The 19,088-nt window shown below is 55.4% G+C and overlaps 2 protein-coding genes across 2 annotated transcripts in view; both read right to left on the minus strand.

Annotated features, from left to right (window-relative positions):
- Positions 1-2,821, minus strand: part of SLC6A7 (solute carrier family 6 member 7) — a 16,795-nt gene extending 13,974 nt beyond the window's left edge. Inside the window, exon 1 of the mRNA XM_057376072.1 lies at positions 2,705-2,821. Coding sequence (XP_057232055.1) covers positions 2,705-2,821 — 117 coding nt within the window. The remainder of the gene's footprint in view (positions 1-2,704) is intronic.
- Positions 2,822-5,421: 2,600 nt separating this feature from the next.
- CDX1 (caudal type homeobox 1) lies at positions 5,422-17,052 on the minus strand. Its single transcript, XM_057376032.1, has 3 exons — positions 16,601-17,052; positions 5,919-6,064; positions 5,422-5,696 (listed from the first exon to the last, which is right to left on the minus strand). Exons 1-3 carry the CDS (start codon positions 17,025-17,027, stop codon positions 5,490-5,492), a joined length of 780 nt encoding a protein of 259 aa, XP_057232015.1. The 5' UTR covers positions 17,028-17,052; the 3' UTR covers positions 5,422-5,489.
- Between the last annotated feature and the right edge of the window lie 2,036 nt (positions 17,053-19,088).

The raw sequence follows: 19,088 nt of genomic DNA on the forward strand, positions 1-19,088 counted from the left end.
CCCTGTGAGTCCGCAGTGGGATACTGGAACCTCGATGTCCAGGGAGATGCAATCTTTTCACCCTCATGCTCAGTCCAATTCCCAGTGAGGTGGCAGAGCTGGTCTGTGCCTTCTCCTCCCACTTTGATGCTGGAAATGTCTCCTCTGTGGCTGGGAGAAGGGACAGCCCCACGTACCCCTGGGCCAGTGTGGGACCAGGAGAGCTCAGGACCCACGGTGGTGCCTCTTTTCCTTGATAATATCCACTTGTCCATGCCCAGACTGTGCCTGGTGCTCTGACACTGGATGCATCCCTTTTCCTTGCAAATGCCCTAAGACTCCAACCTGACCCAGACCTCTGCCTGGCTGCTTTGCTCAGGTTTAAGGCTGAGTGGGCAGCGCTGGGGATGAGGAGGACAGTGACAGGGTTGAAACAGAGGGCACCCAGACTGTCTGATGTAAAAGTAAATCCCCAGGACATCTGATAGCAGTCATGCTCCTACAGCCCTCTAAGCAATTCTCAAAATTTTCCCCAAAAGGAAATAGACCCTGAGCGTAAAGGCACATTTCTGCAGGATCCAGCTTGATGAAGTGGCTCGGCATTTGCACAATGGGTCTTTCAGAGCTAGTATTTACCTGAATTTCCCAAGGAAAGGAGGGAAAAGCAAAACTGCACAACCCAACAAACATCTCTTTTCACACACTCACATCTTCCTCAAAAAGAAAAAGATCTTTGGGAATTCACTCAGGCAGGTTCCACCTGCGCTGGACTCCCCTTCACTTCTCCCTCTCCTGGGATGCTGGCTGGGAATGCTGAGCCTGGAGCTGGCCAGGCTGATGGCCCGGGGCTGTATCAGGCACTGTCCCCACCTCACCCTTCATGCAAGGCAGGGATGCTCTGTTTGTCTTTCATGCCAGTGCAACCGGAATCACTTTGACTTTGTCCCTTGGGATCCACCTAATGGGAGATGTCCCCTGGCCAGGTCTGTGACATGGACAGGGAGAGGCTCGTGCCACCTTATTAGAGCTGTCCCAGCCACCTGTCCCTAGCATGGGCTGATCTCTTTACAAACCATTCTGTATTCCTGTGTAGACTGCATGGCCTTTGCCCTCTTGTGTCCAGGGCAGTGTTTTCCGGTAGAGACAGCCAGGGCTGATTTTGCCCTGAAATGTCCATGTTGATATCAATTCTAGGATGCTCTGTACCTAGAAATCACTTTTGTGGTTTGTCTGGTGCTACTCTGGTAACACCATCAGCTCTTCATCGCCTGGGACTACCAGGGAGCAGATATCCCACCCCAGGCACCTGGGATGTTCCAGTGCAGCATTGCAGGGCTGGGTCAAGCCTTGCATTGCCCTGGAGCTGGCAAGAAACCCATTTCATGGAAAAGCACACAGCAGGGGCAGTCGGAGCCAGAAGGACCAGTGCAATTTAGGGACTCCCAAAACCCCAGGAGAGCTCAGGAAGAGGACAGGACTATTGTACAACTGTCCCCATGCCCTGATCCTCAAGGGGCTGGCACCAGGTAGCACACACAGGGCTTGCAAGCATTTTCTGGAAAGTTTTGTTTTCTCCCACTCCACCTCTGAGCCACCCCTGGGACACCAAGGAAACCTTTCCCTTCTCACAGTCCAAAGCACAGCATGGATCTCTCCATCCCAGTGCAGCATTGACACTGGCACTGCCTGCACTTCCTGACCCCAGAGGGCAAGGAGAGGGCAGAACACAGGCTGGGGAAACACCCTTGCCCACCCTGCATGGGCAGCCCACACACATCCGGGTGGCAGCTGCCCAGGAAGAGGTGAGAAGGTGGCTGGCAACAAGATGGGACCGTGCCCAGAGCTGTGTGGCAGACACGAGGAAGGCGACAAGGCTGYGGTGCTCTGGTTAGTCACTGCTGGGACATGTGCCATGCTGGAGGCTGCTGGCAGGCTGGCTGTGCTCGGCCACCTGCTGTGCTTGGCCTTTCTTTGATGATGGCTTCAAGATTTCTCCAAGGAAGGGTGAAGCCGGGCAGCGGGAGCTGATGGAAAGTGCAGAGGAGGAGCAGGGAGAAAATGCTGGAACTTGTAGAGGACAGCCCCCGGGGTGCCCTGGCTGTGAGGGCAGCCTGTCCCCATAAGGACCAGGCTCCAGGTGGGACATGTGRCTCGAGAGGCAGCTGCTGCAGGTGCCAGAACCAGGTGTTCATCACCTGCCAGGGGTGAAACCATCAAGGGGACACGTGCCCAGGAGATTTGAACCAGAAGTTCCAAAGCTGGTGGGGACACGGTGTCCACCAGCCCCTTTCCTGGCACAGGGAGGGCCCTGCAGGGTTCACCCATCCCTGCCCAAACGGCAGATGCAGGGCACAGGGGAGGGCATGGGAGGGGGAACACGGCAGATGCATTTCGTCASCCGGTCAAGGGGCGTGTGTGTGTGTAGGGGGAAGGGGTGGCTGGGTGTGTGGGTGCATTTATTGCCTCTTCCCGCCAGCGCCGGCTCCCTGTGCACACACGGGTGGCAGGGACCCAAGGGCACAGCCCACGGCTCCCTGGACTTTTACCCTGCTGTGCAAACAGGCAGGCGCCAGATTAGGGTATCAGTTGGAATTTCATCCTGTCAACGGCACCCGCAGCCTCTCTGGGCGGGCGGCAGAGCATCTTCCCTCTGTCCCAGCCCTCACCGCCCTGCAGGCTGCCCTGCACTGCAGGTGAATTTGGGAGATGCACGTTTCACCCTCACCAGGACCCCGTTCCCCTCCCCTGCCCCCTTGCAGACGATGGTGATGCCCAGTGCTGGGCTGACACGGCCCCAATCCCCGGCCAGGGTAGGATTCTGCCGCGGGTCTCCATGTGGCATGACAAAATTGGGTATTACAGGCAGAGGTGAGGGAGGATGATGAGTGTGGGGAAGCCTGGCCCCACATGGGGACCCTGCTGGAATCTGCTCACAGAAGCAGCCCCAGTTTCCCCAGCCCAGCCCTTTGGGCAGGTGGCTGATCCCATCCCATCCCATCCCTTTCCTATACAGCACCAGCTCTATTGCCTTGGCCTCCCCCTGCTTGTTTCAGCTCCTGATTTCCCATGTTTCCTTGGAGAGGTGCAGTGAGGAGGTTCTCCCATGCCATGGACAGCCTGGCACTGTGCTGGTGAGTGCGGGGTCACCAGGGTGCAGTGGTAGGTGCAGCAGTAGGTGCAGCCTCTGTTGCAATTGCAGGAACAAACCCTTTGCTCTGTCCCTCTCTCAGCAATGCCACCTCATCCTGTTCCTGCTCCTCCATCTCCTCCRCCCACAAGGACTTTATCCTGCTTCAGGTATCCCGCCAAGACAGCCAGCTGCCGTGCCCTGGCACCTCAACACACCTCTTCCCCACCTCTTCCCAGGCAATGCTCGGCACTGGGAGGAGTTTTGGGGCTGGAGGAGCCATTTGGGGTRACCCCTTGCTCAGTGCCCTGCTAACAAGGGGCACACTGATGGGATGGAGAGGGGAGAGTGTCAGGCACCAGTGCCAGCTGTCCCAGGCCCTATCTCACATCCTCATTCTCTGTTTGTTCATCTTGGACAAGGAGGATATTCAGCCCATCGRCAGCCATAAAATGAGATTAGAGACCAGGAGGCGCCAACGGAGGCAGCCGCAGCTGGCCTTGTTCTTTGGCCTCTGCCAGCCCAGCCATGGCCTCACCCTCTCTCCCCGTGTCTCCAGTGCTGCGAGTTTGCAGCTGCTGGGTCACCAGCACTGCCATCCCTCTCAGGAATGAGACGTGGCAGTGCCATGCCATGATAGGAGCCGTGCAATCCCCTGTGGGGTGGACACACTGTGCTGCCTCAAGACTCCCTTTCCAACCTTGGCTGCACTCAGTGCGACCCTGGAGCTGCCACCTTCCCCTGCCACAGCACCAYGGGCTGGSAATGACAGCAACAAACCTGTGYCACGCAGGATTCMTGCTTGTTTTTATTTTCACTGATGMCTAAAAAATAAAAAGGAAAACCAGTTCTGCCTTATATACACAAAAACTGAGCTGAGGTCCTGAGTGGATGCAAATGTTTGTCCTCATCACCGAGCATGGCTGGTAACAGTGGCTGTGGGGAGTGTCACTGGCAGGAGGGAGACCCAAAGCCTTTGAAAGCTGGAGCAGAGCAGTGGACACTGTGGGATAACAGGGATGCACCTGTAAAAGCCACAGCACTTTGTTTTGAGGGGGCTGGGAGCAGCGGGGGCTGGCAGTGGATGGTGTGGCCAAGGGATGTGAGGCACAAGCAGTGCCAGGTGGGATGTGAGGGTTTGGCTGGGYKCTCTTCAGGCAGCAGGGAYGTGCCTGCTGCTCCATCTTCCCACARAYTGGGGTRAAAATGCWGAGAAATGTCACACGAGCCACCATRCAAGGCTTGTGCTCCCTCACCCCTSTCTTGGTCTTKGGAAGCCACAGMTGAGGAGCGCTTGGTGCAGCCCCGAGCAGGAGCCACAGACCCTCCTGTGCCCCAGATGTGCCCCAGCTGTGCCCCACTGAGCTTTGGGGGAACTAAAACTGGCCTGTACATTAACCTGAGCCTTTACAATGGTCAAGACTCAGCAGAATGAAGGGACTTCTCAGCTGCAGTTCAGCAGTAGGATGGATGGGGTTTAGCTACCTGGCCTAGGGAACAYGGTGGGTGAGAGGGAGTGCAGTGCATGGAGGAGAGGGAGACAGTGAGGACAAAATCTGTAGTTTTAAAGAAAATAGGAAAAGGGCCCAGCAGGGTGGTCTGCCCTCATAGTGCCTTTGCCAGGCTCCCTTCTACCCTCTCCCTGTGCTCCAGGTGGAGGGTGGCTGCAGTGCCACCTTGCCATGGCACAGCCAGGGGAGCCAGGAGATGCCTCCACATGGCTCTGTGTGGCTGCAGGGGCAGAGCTGGGGATGCAGGGCTGGGCACTGCCAGGGTCACTGGGGACAAGGGCAGGCATGCTCGGGTATTCGTGTCAAGGATGTGCTCCAGCTTGCCCCCGTCACCGTGGTTTGAAGGGCTACCACGTCACATCCTACAGCTGAGGGTCTTGCCTGGTTCCCAGAGCCCAACTTGCTCTGTGTCCTCCTCACCCCACTTCCCAGGACACCAGCTCAGCAGAAATTCATTTTGCTTTGAGTCCAGCCAGGTCTTTTTTTTTTACTTCAGTCTTGTTCAAACTGCCCAAAAGCACCAGGCAGCTGGATTACCAGGAGCACCAAAGGAAGTACCTGGAGCACCATGGCAAAGCCCTCCTCCACTATTGCCCTCTTCCTTCTGCTGGCATCAGGACCTTGCCCTGGGCCGCAAGGACTAAAAACCAGACTGGTGTGTCATTCCTAAGGGAGAGCAGTACCTAACCTGTGTTTTTCACAGTCCCTTGGGAAGGTCCCAGTGCCACCTCGCCCAGCCTCGCTGTCTGGCCATCAGTTCAGCCAGGGACAGTCATGTCTTTAGAAGAGGCTGTCACCCTTCAGAGCACATGGGCTGGCTGRGCTCTGCTGCATAGTGCTTTTCTCTTGGGGTCTGTAGCTGGTGAAGAGGGTTAAGGCATGAATTCTTCCTTGATCGTCAGTGGAGATGAGGAGACGAGGTTGGGGGCGTTGGTGCTGCAGAGGCCCCCGATGGGTCCCAGYGTGCTGACAGCCGGCGGGGTCGGCGTGGTGGTGCTGCTGGGCTGGCTCTGCTGCTGCAGCTTCTTCTTGTTCACCTTCCTCTCCTTCGCCCTCCGGTTCTGAAACCAGATTTTCACCTGCAGAAAGGAAAAGATGGCAATGCAGAGACGAGGACGGATGCAGGGGAGGATGATAGACATCAGTCCCCATGGGGCAGGGAGGGCATCCCAAAGTTTGGACAAGAAGGGATGTCTGAGGAGCGAGGTAGGGACTCCTCTAACTGCTTGGGCCACAGCCCTTGCCCTCCCTATCCTCATCTCCACCCAGGAGGTGGTTTTGCAGGACGCTGCAGCACTGACCTGCCGTTCGGTCAGCCCCAGGGCTGCGGCCAGCTCGGCCTTGCGGCGGATGGTGATGTAGCGGCTGTAGTGGAACTCCTTCTCCAGCTCCAGGCGCTGGTGGTCCGTGTACACCACCCGGTACTTGTCTTTTGTCCTGGTCTTGCCTGGCAGAGAGAGCAGAGTTGGGGTGAGCTGAGGGGGGAGGATGGGGAGCTGAGGGGAGGGAGCATCCCTGAGAGCTGAAGAGCCCATAGGCAGGGAATAAACACAGCTGTGAATATTTGCTTCTCCACCCAAAATTACAAAATCCTGTTCCAGGGAGTTGAGAGTGATGATGATGATGCCTGGCCATTTGTTTGCCTGGCAGTGTTTGCCCACCTTCTCCTGARTCTCTGATGCTGAGAGCAGTGCTGCTGTGGGAAGGAGAGGGAGCAAGCTCAGAACAGCTCCATGGATTTCCCTGGGGCTGTCCTAGGTGTGTCAGTGTGGACAGGATACTGCCCATCACTGCTGGAAACGTGCAGGAAGGGATTTCTAGTGGCCCCAAGTGCATTGCTTGCAGCCTGGTTCTGCCAGGAAAGGGGATCTTTGTGTGCCTCCCATCCTGCATCTGTTCTCCCTAATGAGACCTTGGCACATTCACCAATTTTGGCCAAATCAGATGGACACTGGGCAGTCTCAGCAATACAATTAAATTCTGACACCATCCCAGTGGAAGCAGGAGTTTAGGTGGTGCAAAGGAAAACTGGGCTTTAGACACCCTAATAAGATATCAGAAAACCTCCACGGAGCAAAACCCCAACATCCAGGCTGAAAATCTCTTTGTCAACCAGCTCAGTTTTATTTTGGCAGTGTCTGTCTCCTGCTGTCCCACTGCAAAGAGATAGAGACTTGCCTAGGACACTTCTTAAATTAAAAGAGCTGAAGATAAGACAAGCCATGGCTACTGCAGGTGGCAGAGGGGCTCCCTTGGGGTCATTTCTCTTGCATCCCATATGGGATGGAAGAAGGCAGCTGGTTTTCTACTGAATAAGCAGGACCCRTGAAGACCCAGCTCATGTCATTGACCACAGAGCAAATAAGGTGTGAAAACACAAGTGGGAACAAGTGAGACCTGGGATGGGCATGGAGGGCATCTCGTCCCACTCCCAGGCACACAAGCTGCACTCACTCAATTCAAATCAGAGCCCAATTTCCATGGCTGTGCCCCTGTCTGTGTCCTCCTGCCACTGCTCCTGGTGGTGCTGGCACAGGCTCAGCACAGAGTGACTGATGGGGTGATGGCTCAGGGTCCCAGCACAGACCCCAAAAAGCACCAAAACTCTCCAGTGATCCATGGAAGAGGGAAGGAGCCCAGCAAAGCTGCAACATGACCAGGAACAGAACCAGAGTCCAGCAGCAGGAATAGACTTCAGCCACTAAGTTGTACCTGAGGGATGGGATGGATTTTGTGACGGTTTCAGGGAGTGGGGAGCCGGGCTCATCCCAGGGCTGACGGGAAGCGAACACCTAATCCCTCCTCACCACCAGGTCAAACCTGCCTCTGACCACACAGGGTGGCTCTGGGGGTTAAAACAGGGTAAAAAAGGTTAAATTGATTGAGCAAGGTGYATGTGGAATGTCTGCAGAGGCACAGCTGAACTCAGTGGTTCACACAAGGGGTCTGTGGCAGCTTTGCCAGGCACTTGTCCCCAGCCTGGCACACAGCAGCTGTGACACTCCACACCAAAGTGCCCACAGGGGACACTGCTGGCTGGAGCTGTGCTGGGGCACCAGCCCATGCAGGACCTGCACCCTCCCTCGTCCTTCCCGGGGTCACAGCTGCCTCTCGCCACCCTGCAGGGGAAGGGTTCACCGGCATGRAAAGAACTTCTGCACCCCAGCCCAGGAGGGACCGCTGCTAAATCTGCAAATGCAGCAATTCCCGAGAAGTTACAGAACAAACCAGATGCACTGGTGGAGATTTATGTGAGGTTTAGCAGCTCCGTGAGAAACTGGGCTCCTTCTGGCTGCTCCAGGCTCAGGGACTCCTCCAAGTTTTTTTCTTTCTCATAGATTTATCTTTTTCTTTTTTTCTTTTTCTTTTTTTCATTTGAAAGCAAATACCTCTCTAAAGAGATAATAACTTTAAAATTATCCTACTTGCAATGTTGTTATTTGAATACCACTGTTTGGAAAAAAGGAGCACCTGGAGAATGAAGGTGTTGACAGATATAGTAAAAAACAAAATTAAAGACTAAAGAAATAAGGCGGTTTGTGAATACCACATATGCCATGAATTTCAGTAGGAATTATTATTTCCTGCTGCAGCTGTAAATAGATCCATCACAGCCTGTTCTTTGTTATTCCTTCTTCATSCTTCATCCTGGGTGGAGGTTGTGCTTTGCCTCAGGGCTGGCAGAGCCGTCACTGGGTGACCTGGGCACCAGGCTCACTATCAGTGTCAACATCATCACTTGCTGCTCAATATCAGGTAGAAAAGACTCAAAACAGAGGGCTCATGACCAAGCCAGAGATAGAAAGTTATTCACCTCCCCTAATTGCTGGTTTCGGATGTTTGCTGAATTCGGGGATGTACTGCGGGTGATTCACAAGGAAAAGAAAAGGATTTGCAAGAAATACTATTGACAATGAATAATTCAACTGCCTTGAATGTGAATGCTGGGTTACACTTAAYTCTCTCCTGGAGACTTTTTATGGCTCTGTGAAAAGAAAGAGGAAATTCGGGACGAGCCAATCTGGTTCCTTATGGGGAGCCTCCATGCCTACGTCCAAAGAGAGGGATGGAAGTGCTCCCGCATTTCCAGCCAAGCCTGGCAAGGGTGAAACAGGCTGGAATGGAGCAGCATCTCCTTGCAAAGAGGATAAAATCCTCCCATCCCATGGCTGGGGCTGGGGCTGCTGCCCCAGGGGGGAGCGTGGATGGGGGGCAGAGGGGGTGCCAGTGGTGTCTCTTAGCACAGTTGTCAGGCCCTTCCAACCCTGCTGTGCATTTACAGCCCCTCCTGCTTGTCCCCAAAAGCCCAGGCAAAGGAGCTGCTTGGACAGCCAGAGTCATCCATGGGGCCAGTGGGAATGGTTTCGGCTTTGGGATCAAGGCAGGGCCAATGACTGCGTGGGGAGAGGGTATCGTTACTGCTGTTAATGTGTAACCCTAATAGCACTCACCTGAGCCACGATTAGATAAGGGAATAGCTTTAATGTGCTGTGCAAACCCCAAGGGACGCGCTCCCGAGTGTGCACGAACACACACAGGGGGATGGAGTCCTGACCCCCACAGCAACCCTGCCCCAGGACAGGCTGACAGAGCTCCCGCCCTGGGCTGGATCTGGAGCCTGGCAGGGTGAGGGAGAATCAAACCTGATCCCTGTGTGCACCATCCCAAGCTCTGCACCCTCACAGCCACAGGGGAGGCTGCCAGGAAGGGGRTATTTCACCATCTCCAGTCCTGGACTGCCCAAAGTGGGGCTTTAAGTGAAAAACTGTGCCCCAAAAACCTTAACAGATTGAGAATATGAGAATGTGAGACTGGTGCTGAGCAGCTCTAAGAACAGCAGGGAAGGGGCTGGTTCAAACCAGGGAGGAAAGAGTGTGTGGGGTGGCAGTGGCACCCTGGGTGGAGGTGGGAAATAGCAAAGGAGCAAAAGCTGGAATTTTACAAGGGGATCAGCCCTGCTCCAGATGGAGGATCCCCATCCATGGGACACACTTCTCCCAGCTACAGCAGGAGCAGCACAGCTGCCAGCAGCCAGGACCATAAACTGCAGTGCTTTTCTGAAAGTCTCTATTTCATAGGTCAAAGCAGCTCAAAATCACCACAGCCACAAACTCAGGCTTGGKGGGAAGCTGCTGTGCAGCCATCACGGCCTGATCAGGGAAGCCAGGGTGGCCAGAGGCACTGAGATGAGAGCCCGTGGTGGTGATGGCTGTTGCCCCCCACAGCAGACGTCCCAAAGCCTGGGGACACGTTGGATATTGCTTTGTAGAGGAAGTGCTGGCAGAGGGGATGGAGGCGTTGCTGCCCCAGCAGCTCTCACACCTTGCTGGGTGCTGGCTCTGTGTGGATCCATCCTGCCTGGTCCCACCTTCCTGGGGCTGCTCTGCCCCTCATACTGGCTCTGTCTGTCCAGCCTTGTCTGCCCATCTGTACTGGGACCTGGTCATACACTGTCTGATGGCATTACAATATTGAAATAATGCTGAAAACCACCAGGTATAAAGGCTCTGTCACCCCGGAGCACCTGGGAAAGAGCTGGTCCACACTGGAGGTAAAGTGCAGGCGGTGCCAGRCTGCCCCTCTGTGTGGGCACTTCYKCTCCATGATAAAGCTGCTCCATSCKGAATGAGCAGCATCTCMTTGCAAAGAGGATAAAATCCYCCCATCCCAAKGGARTTAGTGTTCTATCAGGATTTGGCATTTCTCCCCAGGGAAAGGATCAAGGAAAAATGTCCTTATTCCCTGGCAGAGTTTAGGCAATGCAGCAGCTGGAGAAACTGAGGCACAGAGGCAGTTCTAAACCAGAGTGGAGTGCCAGGGTCAGAGCCATGGGATTCCCTGGACAGTTTAATCCCCAGTCCTTCTGCAGCTCCATGGCAGGAAATCCCTCTCACACCCCCACAAAACTGAGGACAGGCAGCAGAGCAATGCCCCATGAAGAGACCCCAGGCCCAGGAAAGCGCGGGGGTCGGCTCCTAAAGCTCAGGAGCCTCCAGGCTGGCTGGAGCCACCCTCATCTGGCAGCCAGATGTGCTCCAGCTGCCTGCGTGCAGAGGGGTCGATGCTCCCTCTGCCGAGCAGCGGTGATGGGAGCCACAGTGTGCAGAGGTGATGCTGGGGACACGCAGCCCAGCTCATGTCACCATCCCTAAACCGACTGGAAACGGGAGCCCCAAAGTCTGCTCTGATGGCCTCTCTGTTCACCCCCTCCCCACATTCATTTTTCCCCCTCCTTTCTCTCCAGCTCCAGCAGCCCCTCCAAAACACCCACGCTCCTCTGTGGCCTGGGAGGGGGGATAAACCCGAGCCCCTCACACTCCCTGAGTGCTGGGAACCAGCAGCTCACGGTTTTCACAAGCCTTCCCCATTCCCTTGCATACTTCCATATCCTCAGTTCTTTCCCCTCAGCCGCAGGAAGCAGAGGAGTGATGGATGGGATGGCTGAAGGACCGGAGCCATGTGGCTCTTGTTTCATCACCGCCAGTGAGAAACGACCCCCTCTGGAGGGCAAACCTTCCCGAGATCCTGAGATCATTCCTCTGCCACAACACTTGGGATTTAGACAAGGGCTGGGTGTCAAAAACTGGGTGAGAGGAACCACACATCCTCTCTGTACTTATTTAATGTCTCGGTGCTGGGGAGGGAAGGAATTCTGGATGAATCCTCACTGAATGGACTCTGCCAAAGCATCCCCAGCTCTGCTCTGGAAAAATGGGCATTTGAGCCATCAGGGTTGAGGCAGGACTTGTGTGCTGCTGCACCCAGGGTAGCTCTCTCCATGATGGTTCACCTCACACAACCTGGGGATTTCTTCCTGGTGCCAAAGGCTTCAGAGCAAACTGCAGCTCTCCCACGTGCACCAGGCAGCAATAAAACCTGGTTCAGCTTGGTTTGGAGAGCACTAGAAACATTTCACTCGCCAAACTGACCCAATGGCTTTCTGGTCTCCTGCTCACTGAGGATCACACCCCGTGTTCCCAAAAAGGCTTTGCTCTAAGTGCAGGTGTGTGGCTGGGGAATGCATGCCCGGGGGTTGTGGGACTGACAGGGCTGGGAGGCAGTGCCCAGGCTTGGTGCACAGCACAGTCAGGCAGGGAAAGGGCAGAAACACCCGGTCAAAGAGCCGGGTTTGGAGAGTGCAGACCAGTGCACAGGAGCACAGGCTGGCCCTGGCTGTGTTTTGCAGAGCTGCACCCACAGCCACACCCATTGGTGAGGACACCCCTCCTGCAAACCTCATCCTCCTCCCAGAASGTGCAAACCCCAAGAGATTAAAGAGCAGATTCCTCGCTGCAAGCAAGCTCCCCATCACAACCCCATATTCTTGGACATGGACAACACAACCAGAGATCCTTCAACCCCRGGGGCAGCAGCCTGAAGCTGGGTGCTGGGGCAAGTCTTTCCCAGCCCTGCAGTGATTGAATCCTTTATTTTGGCAACKGGCAGAGCCCTTCAGTTGTTGCCTTGTTTTATAAGCCCTGAGCTGAGTGCTGCCAGCCTGGCTCCTGTGCTGGGTCAAAGATTGCGGCAGCGCGGGAGGACGGGGAGTGCCACGGTGACACATGGGCTGCTGGCACATGTGGGACGGACACAGCCTGATTCAGAGCATCACCAGAGCACCCAGCCCTGACCCAGCTCACCCCAGCCTGCCTGGATGGGGCTCATCTGCAGTGGGAGGAGGAGGAGAGCAAGGCAGTGGGGGTCCCATCTACACACTGGGATTCCTGTCCCTGATTTGCAGCCCCCAAATCCAGGGTTTGGACCATCCTTGCCATGGGGCAGTGTGGAGGAAGCATCCAGCCCCTTATCCAAGTGATCACAAAGCTAACAGGACTGGAGAGGGTGTCCTTGAAGGGTCCCCTATAGGAAATATCTGTCATTGGCCAGAGGTTTAAAGTGTCCCTCTGCTAATCCCGGGGTATTAGCCAGCCAAGCCCATCACGTAGGTACTGCCAGAGCTCCAGGGAAGCCCTTTTTGTTCAAGGAAAGTCAATTCTTGGAAAGTTTGAGAGGCCTGTACCTTGGCCAGCAGGATAAGCAGTTAACAAACCTCAGCTGGGGCCAGGAGCAGGTTGTGGGTTAATAATTCAAGAGGAGACTGATGGGACCTGAAGCATGCACCCCAAATGTCCCGGTGCAGTGAAGGGTCTCACAGGGAATGAGCCTGTCCTAAAGAGCAGCTCCCCATGCAGGGAAATGCACTGTCCTCCAGCCAACACCATCACCCCAAAACATGCCAAGTAGGGCACGAATCCCAGCAGCTCAGGGGAAATGTTTCTGTTTCATTATTGGGATTTTTACTCTTTCCCCCATCGTTCATGGGCCCCACTAGGAAAATAAACAGAGCTGCAAAACTGACCTAGAAATACTAAAACTGAGATGGAAAACTGCACATCCAGCCAATCACCACATGCTCAGAGCATCACTGCTTGCTCTCCATCACCCCAAAAGCTGCCCAGGCACCGTGGGCATTGCTGCCACATGAGCACATTTGCCTCCCCAAGGAATGCTCCAATTGCACTTTCACTTGCAATATTTAGCACTGCGGCCCCTGCTCAATTAGTGACCTAAAAGCCAGACCCGAGGCAGTATCTGAGGATTTGCATGACTAACGAGAAGAGGGTGAATTTCAAAGTCCAGCCAGCCCCGCTTCCAGCCACCTTCCTGAGCTTTTTATAAACCCAGGGTGCAATTCACAGGGAAGTTTGCAAATAATTGTGCATAAGGAGGAAGCATGAGGCTCTGAAACGCTGCTAGTGAAGGCTTTATGGGCAGAAAAGGAGGTGACATTGGAGAGAGAAATGGGGCCTGGGGACATCTTCCAGCTCAGTTCCCTTCAACTCCCCATTGCCAGTAAGTGGCATTGTAATCCCTTTGTGCAGGGTTATCTCAGCTCAGCCGGGTGAAACACACAAGAATGTAGCTACAGGTACATAAAATCATCCCCCTGGAAAGCCTGACTCTGCAATGAGTCACTGGGAGATTTCTCATTGATTTTTCTTGTGCTCTGGATCACATTTGCAGAAGTGCCTAGCACACTCATATTCCCTGCATAACATTTTGTTTTACTACCACGCAGCTCTTCCCCAAAAGCTTTCAAACTATGGYCAGGAGCTGTTTATATGTGCCAAGACAGAAAGGGAACATTAATTTACAACCCTCTAAAGTATTATGATTTATAGCATTCACAATGAAACTGTTGATATTTACAGCAAAAAACTCTGTGTATTCATTTCCTATTCCCACTACAGTGAGGTGGGGAGTTTATCAATCCAGACTGATTAAAGTCCAGTTTATTGATTTCAATAAAATGATTCATCTAAGAACTTCACCTTTATCTGTCAAACCATCTCTGCCCTACTCTCTTTCAAGCCTAATGGAGACTTTTATTGAAAGGGCAGCACTGGAAAGCACCAGCTGCATCCCAGCATCTCCCRGCTCATGGTCCCACCACGGCCAAATCCTGCAGCTGCTTGGCACCAGCAGCACCAGCAAAGGTGCAAGAACAGATCTTTAATCCGTGGGTGACTTAGAAATTGAGCTTATTGGTCATCCATCCTAAGGAAATCCCCCAAGAAAGAGTTTTTCACCCCAGCATCCAGCCCTGCATCGCTATAGTGGGGCTGGGGCAGCTCCTCTGCGTGTGAGAGGAACAAGGCTGATTTGTTTGTTCCTTTGTATGTATTTGATCTAAGAGATACAAACTGAGCAACTAATGATATTTTTCCAGAATCCAATCAATTCAATTGTTGTCTGACTCAATCAGAGGCACTTTCAAGCCCCTGTTTTTATCTCGGCCCCACTGCTGGGTGTAAACCCATGCCCTTGATCCAAGGGAGAGGTGTGCCGATGGCTTTCCTTCCCCATTAGTTTTCCCTCCCACCTCTCTTCTCAGAAGAAACCGAGATGTTCARAGCTACAAAACCTGCAGGAGTGGCAGGGTCCCAGCTGCAGGGGAGGGCTGCACAKGACATTCCCCCTTCCACCCCGGGCAGAGGGAAGCTGTCAGCCCTGGCACGCCTGTGGGTCTCCATCACTGCATGTGGGGGGAGCCATTTTTCCTAAATAGTTACATTCAGTGCTTAAAATGGGACAGGAAATACCAGCCTGCCTCTCCCCTTCTCTTTCCAGACTGGGGCTGGGTTTTTTCCRTTTGTCAGGATGTTCTGCCTGCTCCACTGCAGTCACTGGTCCCCATCCCTGCCTGATTCTAGGAACACGAGTTGATATTTTCCATGCTGGAAGACCTCAGGCAGCTTTGCATAAGACCCTTACACGGGCCATGGCCCCTGGGAATAGTGTGGAGCCAAAAACAAGCCRAAAACTGGAGACACTTTGCAAACAGAGAGCCCTGACCCTGATTCCAGRGACATGGAGCAGCAGTCACTCGAAGCAATCTCGCTCCTGAGAGATGCCCACAGCCACCCCTGCAGTGAGTTTGGCCCCAGCAGTGCTCTGAGGAGCCCACGGCCAGCACAGCAGAGGGACAGGGCTCAGGCAAGCCCCGTGGGTCCCACTGGGAAGGGTCCAGGCTGGGAAGATGAAAGGGTGAGGGTAGGTCAGGACAAAGAGCTCGAACCTCACCTCGCTGCCAAAGGAGCCGGCCACCATCTCCATGACAAAGAGAAGCCCTTGTCAATTTGGGCTGGCCCCAAGGGGGACCTGCCCACCGCCTTTGAAGTGGGCAGCAGGGCGAGCAGGGGGCTGGGGTCACCCAGACCTTCCCCCAGGTCAGGAGTTCAGCAGGGACAGGACCCCGAGGATGTGGGGACAGGACCCAGGGGACAGCATGACCACTCGGTGCCAGGCCAGAGATAACCACAGGAGCCAGGGCACCCTTTCCCGCAGCGCTGGACACGCACAGCTATTCGTGCACCTGCAGCACCCACAGCCACCCTCCACGTGGCACTGTCCCCACCACACTGCCCCTCACACACACACAGTGCACAACACTGTCCTTGTACAGCACCCTGCACACACACTGAGCACAGAACCTGCCCCACACAACCCTGGTGACACTGCCTGTGCACACACACGGCTCACGGGGCCTTGCACACTCACACAGAGCTGCAGAACCCCACTGAATCCACCGTGTGCACGTGTGCACATACTGGGCACAGATACACACATAGCACAGATACACATACAGAACACGGATACACACATGGGGCACAGATACACACACAGGGCACGGATACACACACAGCACGGATACACACAGAGCACGGATACACACACAGAGCACGGATACACACAGCACGGATACACACACGGTACACGGATACACACAGAGCACAGATACACACACAGAGCATGGCTACACACACAGGGCATGGACACACACAGGGCATGGATACACTCACAGTATGGATACACACACAGCACGGATACACACATGGCATGGATACACACACGGGGCACGGATACACACACAGTATGGATATACACACAGGGCACGGATACACACACAGCTCATTCCTTAGCCACACACACAGCATCAGGCACCTTTCACACACACATGTGCACACCCAGCAAGTACGGCCTCTCACACAGCCAGCTCACAACTCTCACCTACAGCTGCAGCCCCCCACACTCATCCTTGCACTTTTGAGACTCCCCCCATCCAACATCCCATTTGGATCCTGCTGTCTCTGGCTCTGCCCTTCCTTCCCAGTGGCCACGGGCAAGGGCAGGGTGCTGGGATAGGGACSAGCTGGGGAAAAGGACTTTCCAGCCATATAAGCCCAACTGCCACCAGTGTAGCACAGCACCCTCCCTGCTGATCCTCAGCCTCTGCCACCTCAAAGCTCCCCTGCTCTTTGGGGACTGGGTGCTACACCAAGAGTAGGCCAAGCCTGCTGTCCCTCTGGCAGTCCCTGTGCAGGGAGAGCCACAGAGCAGGATCCGGCCCTGCAGATCTCCAAGCCCAGGGATCCTCTGCTCTGAGGATGGCGCAGGGGTGCAGGACTGCGGGTTCCCTTACCGTTGTTGCTGGTGCTGGGAATGCTGCGCCTCATCCACTCGTACGGGGTGCGTCTCTGGGCATTAGGAGAGAGCTGGGGGACCGAGCTGCTGATGGGTGGGGGCAGCAGTCCAGAGCCCGGAGGCTGAATGGGGTTAAAATCTGGGGGGCTGAATGCAAACTGCCCCGGGCTGGCAGTGGAAGGCGTCGCAGCGGCCCCGTAGGAATGCCAGTCCTCCTTGGCAGGGGTGTAGGGAGAGCCCCAGGCAGCTGCCGGCTGCCCGTGGTGCAGGTCGTTGTTAATCCCCGGCACATGGTGGTAGCTGGCGAAGTCCGAGTACTGCGGTGGCCCCGGCACGTAGTTCTGGGGGCTGAGGTTGAGGCTGGGGTGCCGGACCGGGCTGGGATACATGTTGGTGTCCTTATCCACAAGATATCCCACGTACATCTTCCCGGGCCGTCCCCGCGCTCATGCTGCGCCGCTGAGCCGCGACTGCGGCCGCTGGGGTTTGGCCGCCCCTCCTTCGCCACCGCTCACCTGGGCGCCTTGGGGAGCCTGTCCTGGGGCCAGGCACCTCCCTGCCCACAGGCTTTTATTGGGCCCAACCTCTCGCAGCATTTGCATTGAAAGGCAGGTTTGCATTTCAAAGTGCAGAAGCCCCAGCGGGTGAGGGGGGCGAGCTCAAACTTCCCATCCTGGCTGCAAGGAGGACGGGGTAGTGGGTGACCACAGGGAGGACCCCATATCCCCTCTGTCACTGCCCCACRACTGTGCCCATGCCAATGGATGTGGTCCCCCTGTAGCTGCTGGCTTTGGGGGCATCAGGGTGTCATGGGGGTCCCATGAGATGCCCCCAGGGACCCCACCACCATCCACACCCCAGGAGCAGTGTGCCTTGGGATGGACTTCTGAATTAAAACCCAGCTCTGCACAGGGGACAAGCTGGCCTGTGTGTGTCTGTCACCTGTGTGTGTCTGTCCACATTGGTGGACATCAAACTCTTGCTCTGAACGGGATTTTCTTGTGCCCAGCAGACAGAGATTAAGGATGGAATCGAGAGGAGGGGATGAAACCTCCACCATGGAGCTCTGGACCCTCAGTGGGGCTGTGTCAGTGCCAAGCACCTCATCCCATTGCTGTAGCCTCAGATCTATCTGAAACTGGCTGCCCATATTCCCCTGTGATACACCTACTCCCTGCAAGGATCTGGGTGCCAGGATGAGATGGAGGGGAKATTGGCAGGAGGTGAGGGGTCTGGTTTGTGAGGACAGAGAATGTCCAGCAATGGAGATGGGCATCACTGGGGTTCTGCCCCCCAAAACATGGCATGGTCGGAGGCACCAGGAGAGGTGAGCACTTTGCAGCCCCCAGAGTTCCCTTGCTCAGCCTTGTCCCMGGTCCCTCCCTCGTGACAAAGGTGACTGTCATGACTGTCCCACCCAGTGATGATTTCAGCTCAGCACTCAGCTCAGATTGCTTGATGTGCCATATAACCCCATCTATCCCGCATTTCTCCCAAGGCCTCGGTACAGCCATGGCTTTGTGTAAAGAAAAGAGCCAAGGGCACCTTCTTCCTCTTCCTCCCATCAGCAAAGAGGCTCAGGAARTGGGGAAAAAATGAAAAGAAAATCCCCCCTGATGGCGGGAGGTAGAGAGGAACACATGTGGCTGCTGGGTCCCATCCCAGGGGCTGGGGTTACTCCTGCCTCTGGCTGTTTCTTGCAGGCAGTGACAGGGAGCCCAGGCCCCCCTTTCCTTTTTTGGAGCCAAGGGCTCAGGCATTTGCTGAGGTCTGGGGGGGTTCAGGAGTTGGGGGCAGCACCCTACACCTGCATCCTCCCCAGGGGAGCAGTGACAGTCTTGGCAGGGCACAGCATGGCCAGGTGCCCACTGGATGAGCCGTGAGCTCCCTCAGTGTGGGCAAAGGGGGCAGGGGAGGACAGTTGGGCCATAAAGATCCACCAGYGATAACGTCCCTCTTCTCCTTTCCTTTGACCCGTTTGTTACTGGTGGCAAAGTTAATGCTGGGAAGGGCCAGATGAGGAGCCCTTCACGGGGTCTCCAAGGAGCATCTCACTGCTCAGCTGGGGCTGAGGGGTGCTGGTGGGGACCCTCGGTGGCCCAGGATGCCACCTCCCCTACGGTCCCATGGGTGAGACGATCAGAGCCTGACAGAGCCCCTGGGATCCCCAGCTGGGTGAGAGGAGGAAGCAGCACCCCCTCCTCCATCCTAGAGACCCCCAGAAATGCACCCAACCTGGGCATCTCTTCCTAGTCCTCCAGAGCTGGAATTCCTGGTGGAAACCAGGCAGACGCAGTGGTGAGGGAGAGCAGAGTTCCTGCGGTGCTCCCCGGGGCTCCGTGCTGCAATCCATGATCGAGTGATGCCATCTCCTGGAAGGAAAAGGGCTGGGAGGTCCCCAAGGCCAGGCTGCCGCAGCTGTCACAGAAGGAGCAGGAACACCGTCCCATCACCTCCTCCTCCTCCCAGGGAAACCACCTCCTGCC

This window comes from Malurus melanocephalus, unplaced genomic scaffold (assembly GCF_030028575.1).
Source record: "Malurus melanocephalus ecotype Western Australia unplaced genomic scaffold, MMel_1.1 scaffold_269, whole genome shotgun sequence".
Taxonomy (NCBI): domain Eukaryota; kingdom Metazoa; phylum Chordata; class Aves; order Passeriformes; family Maluridae; genus Malurus; species Malurus melanocephalus.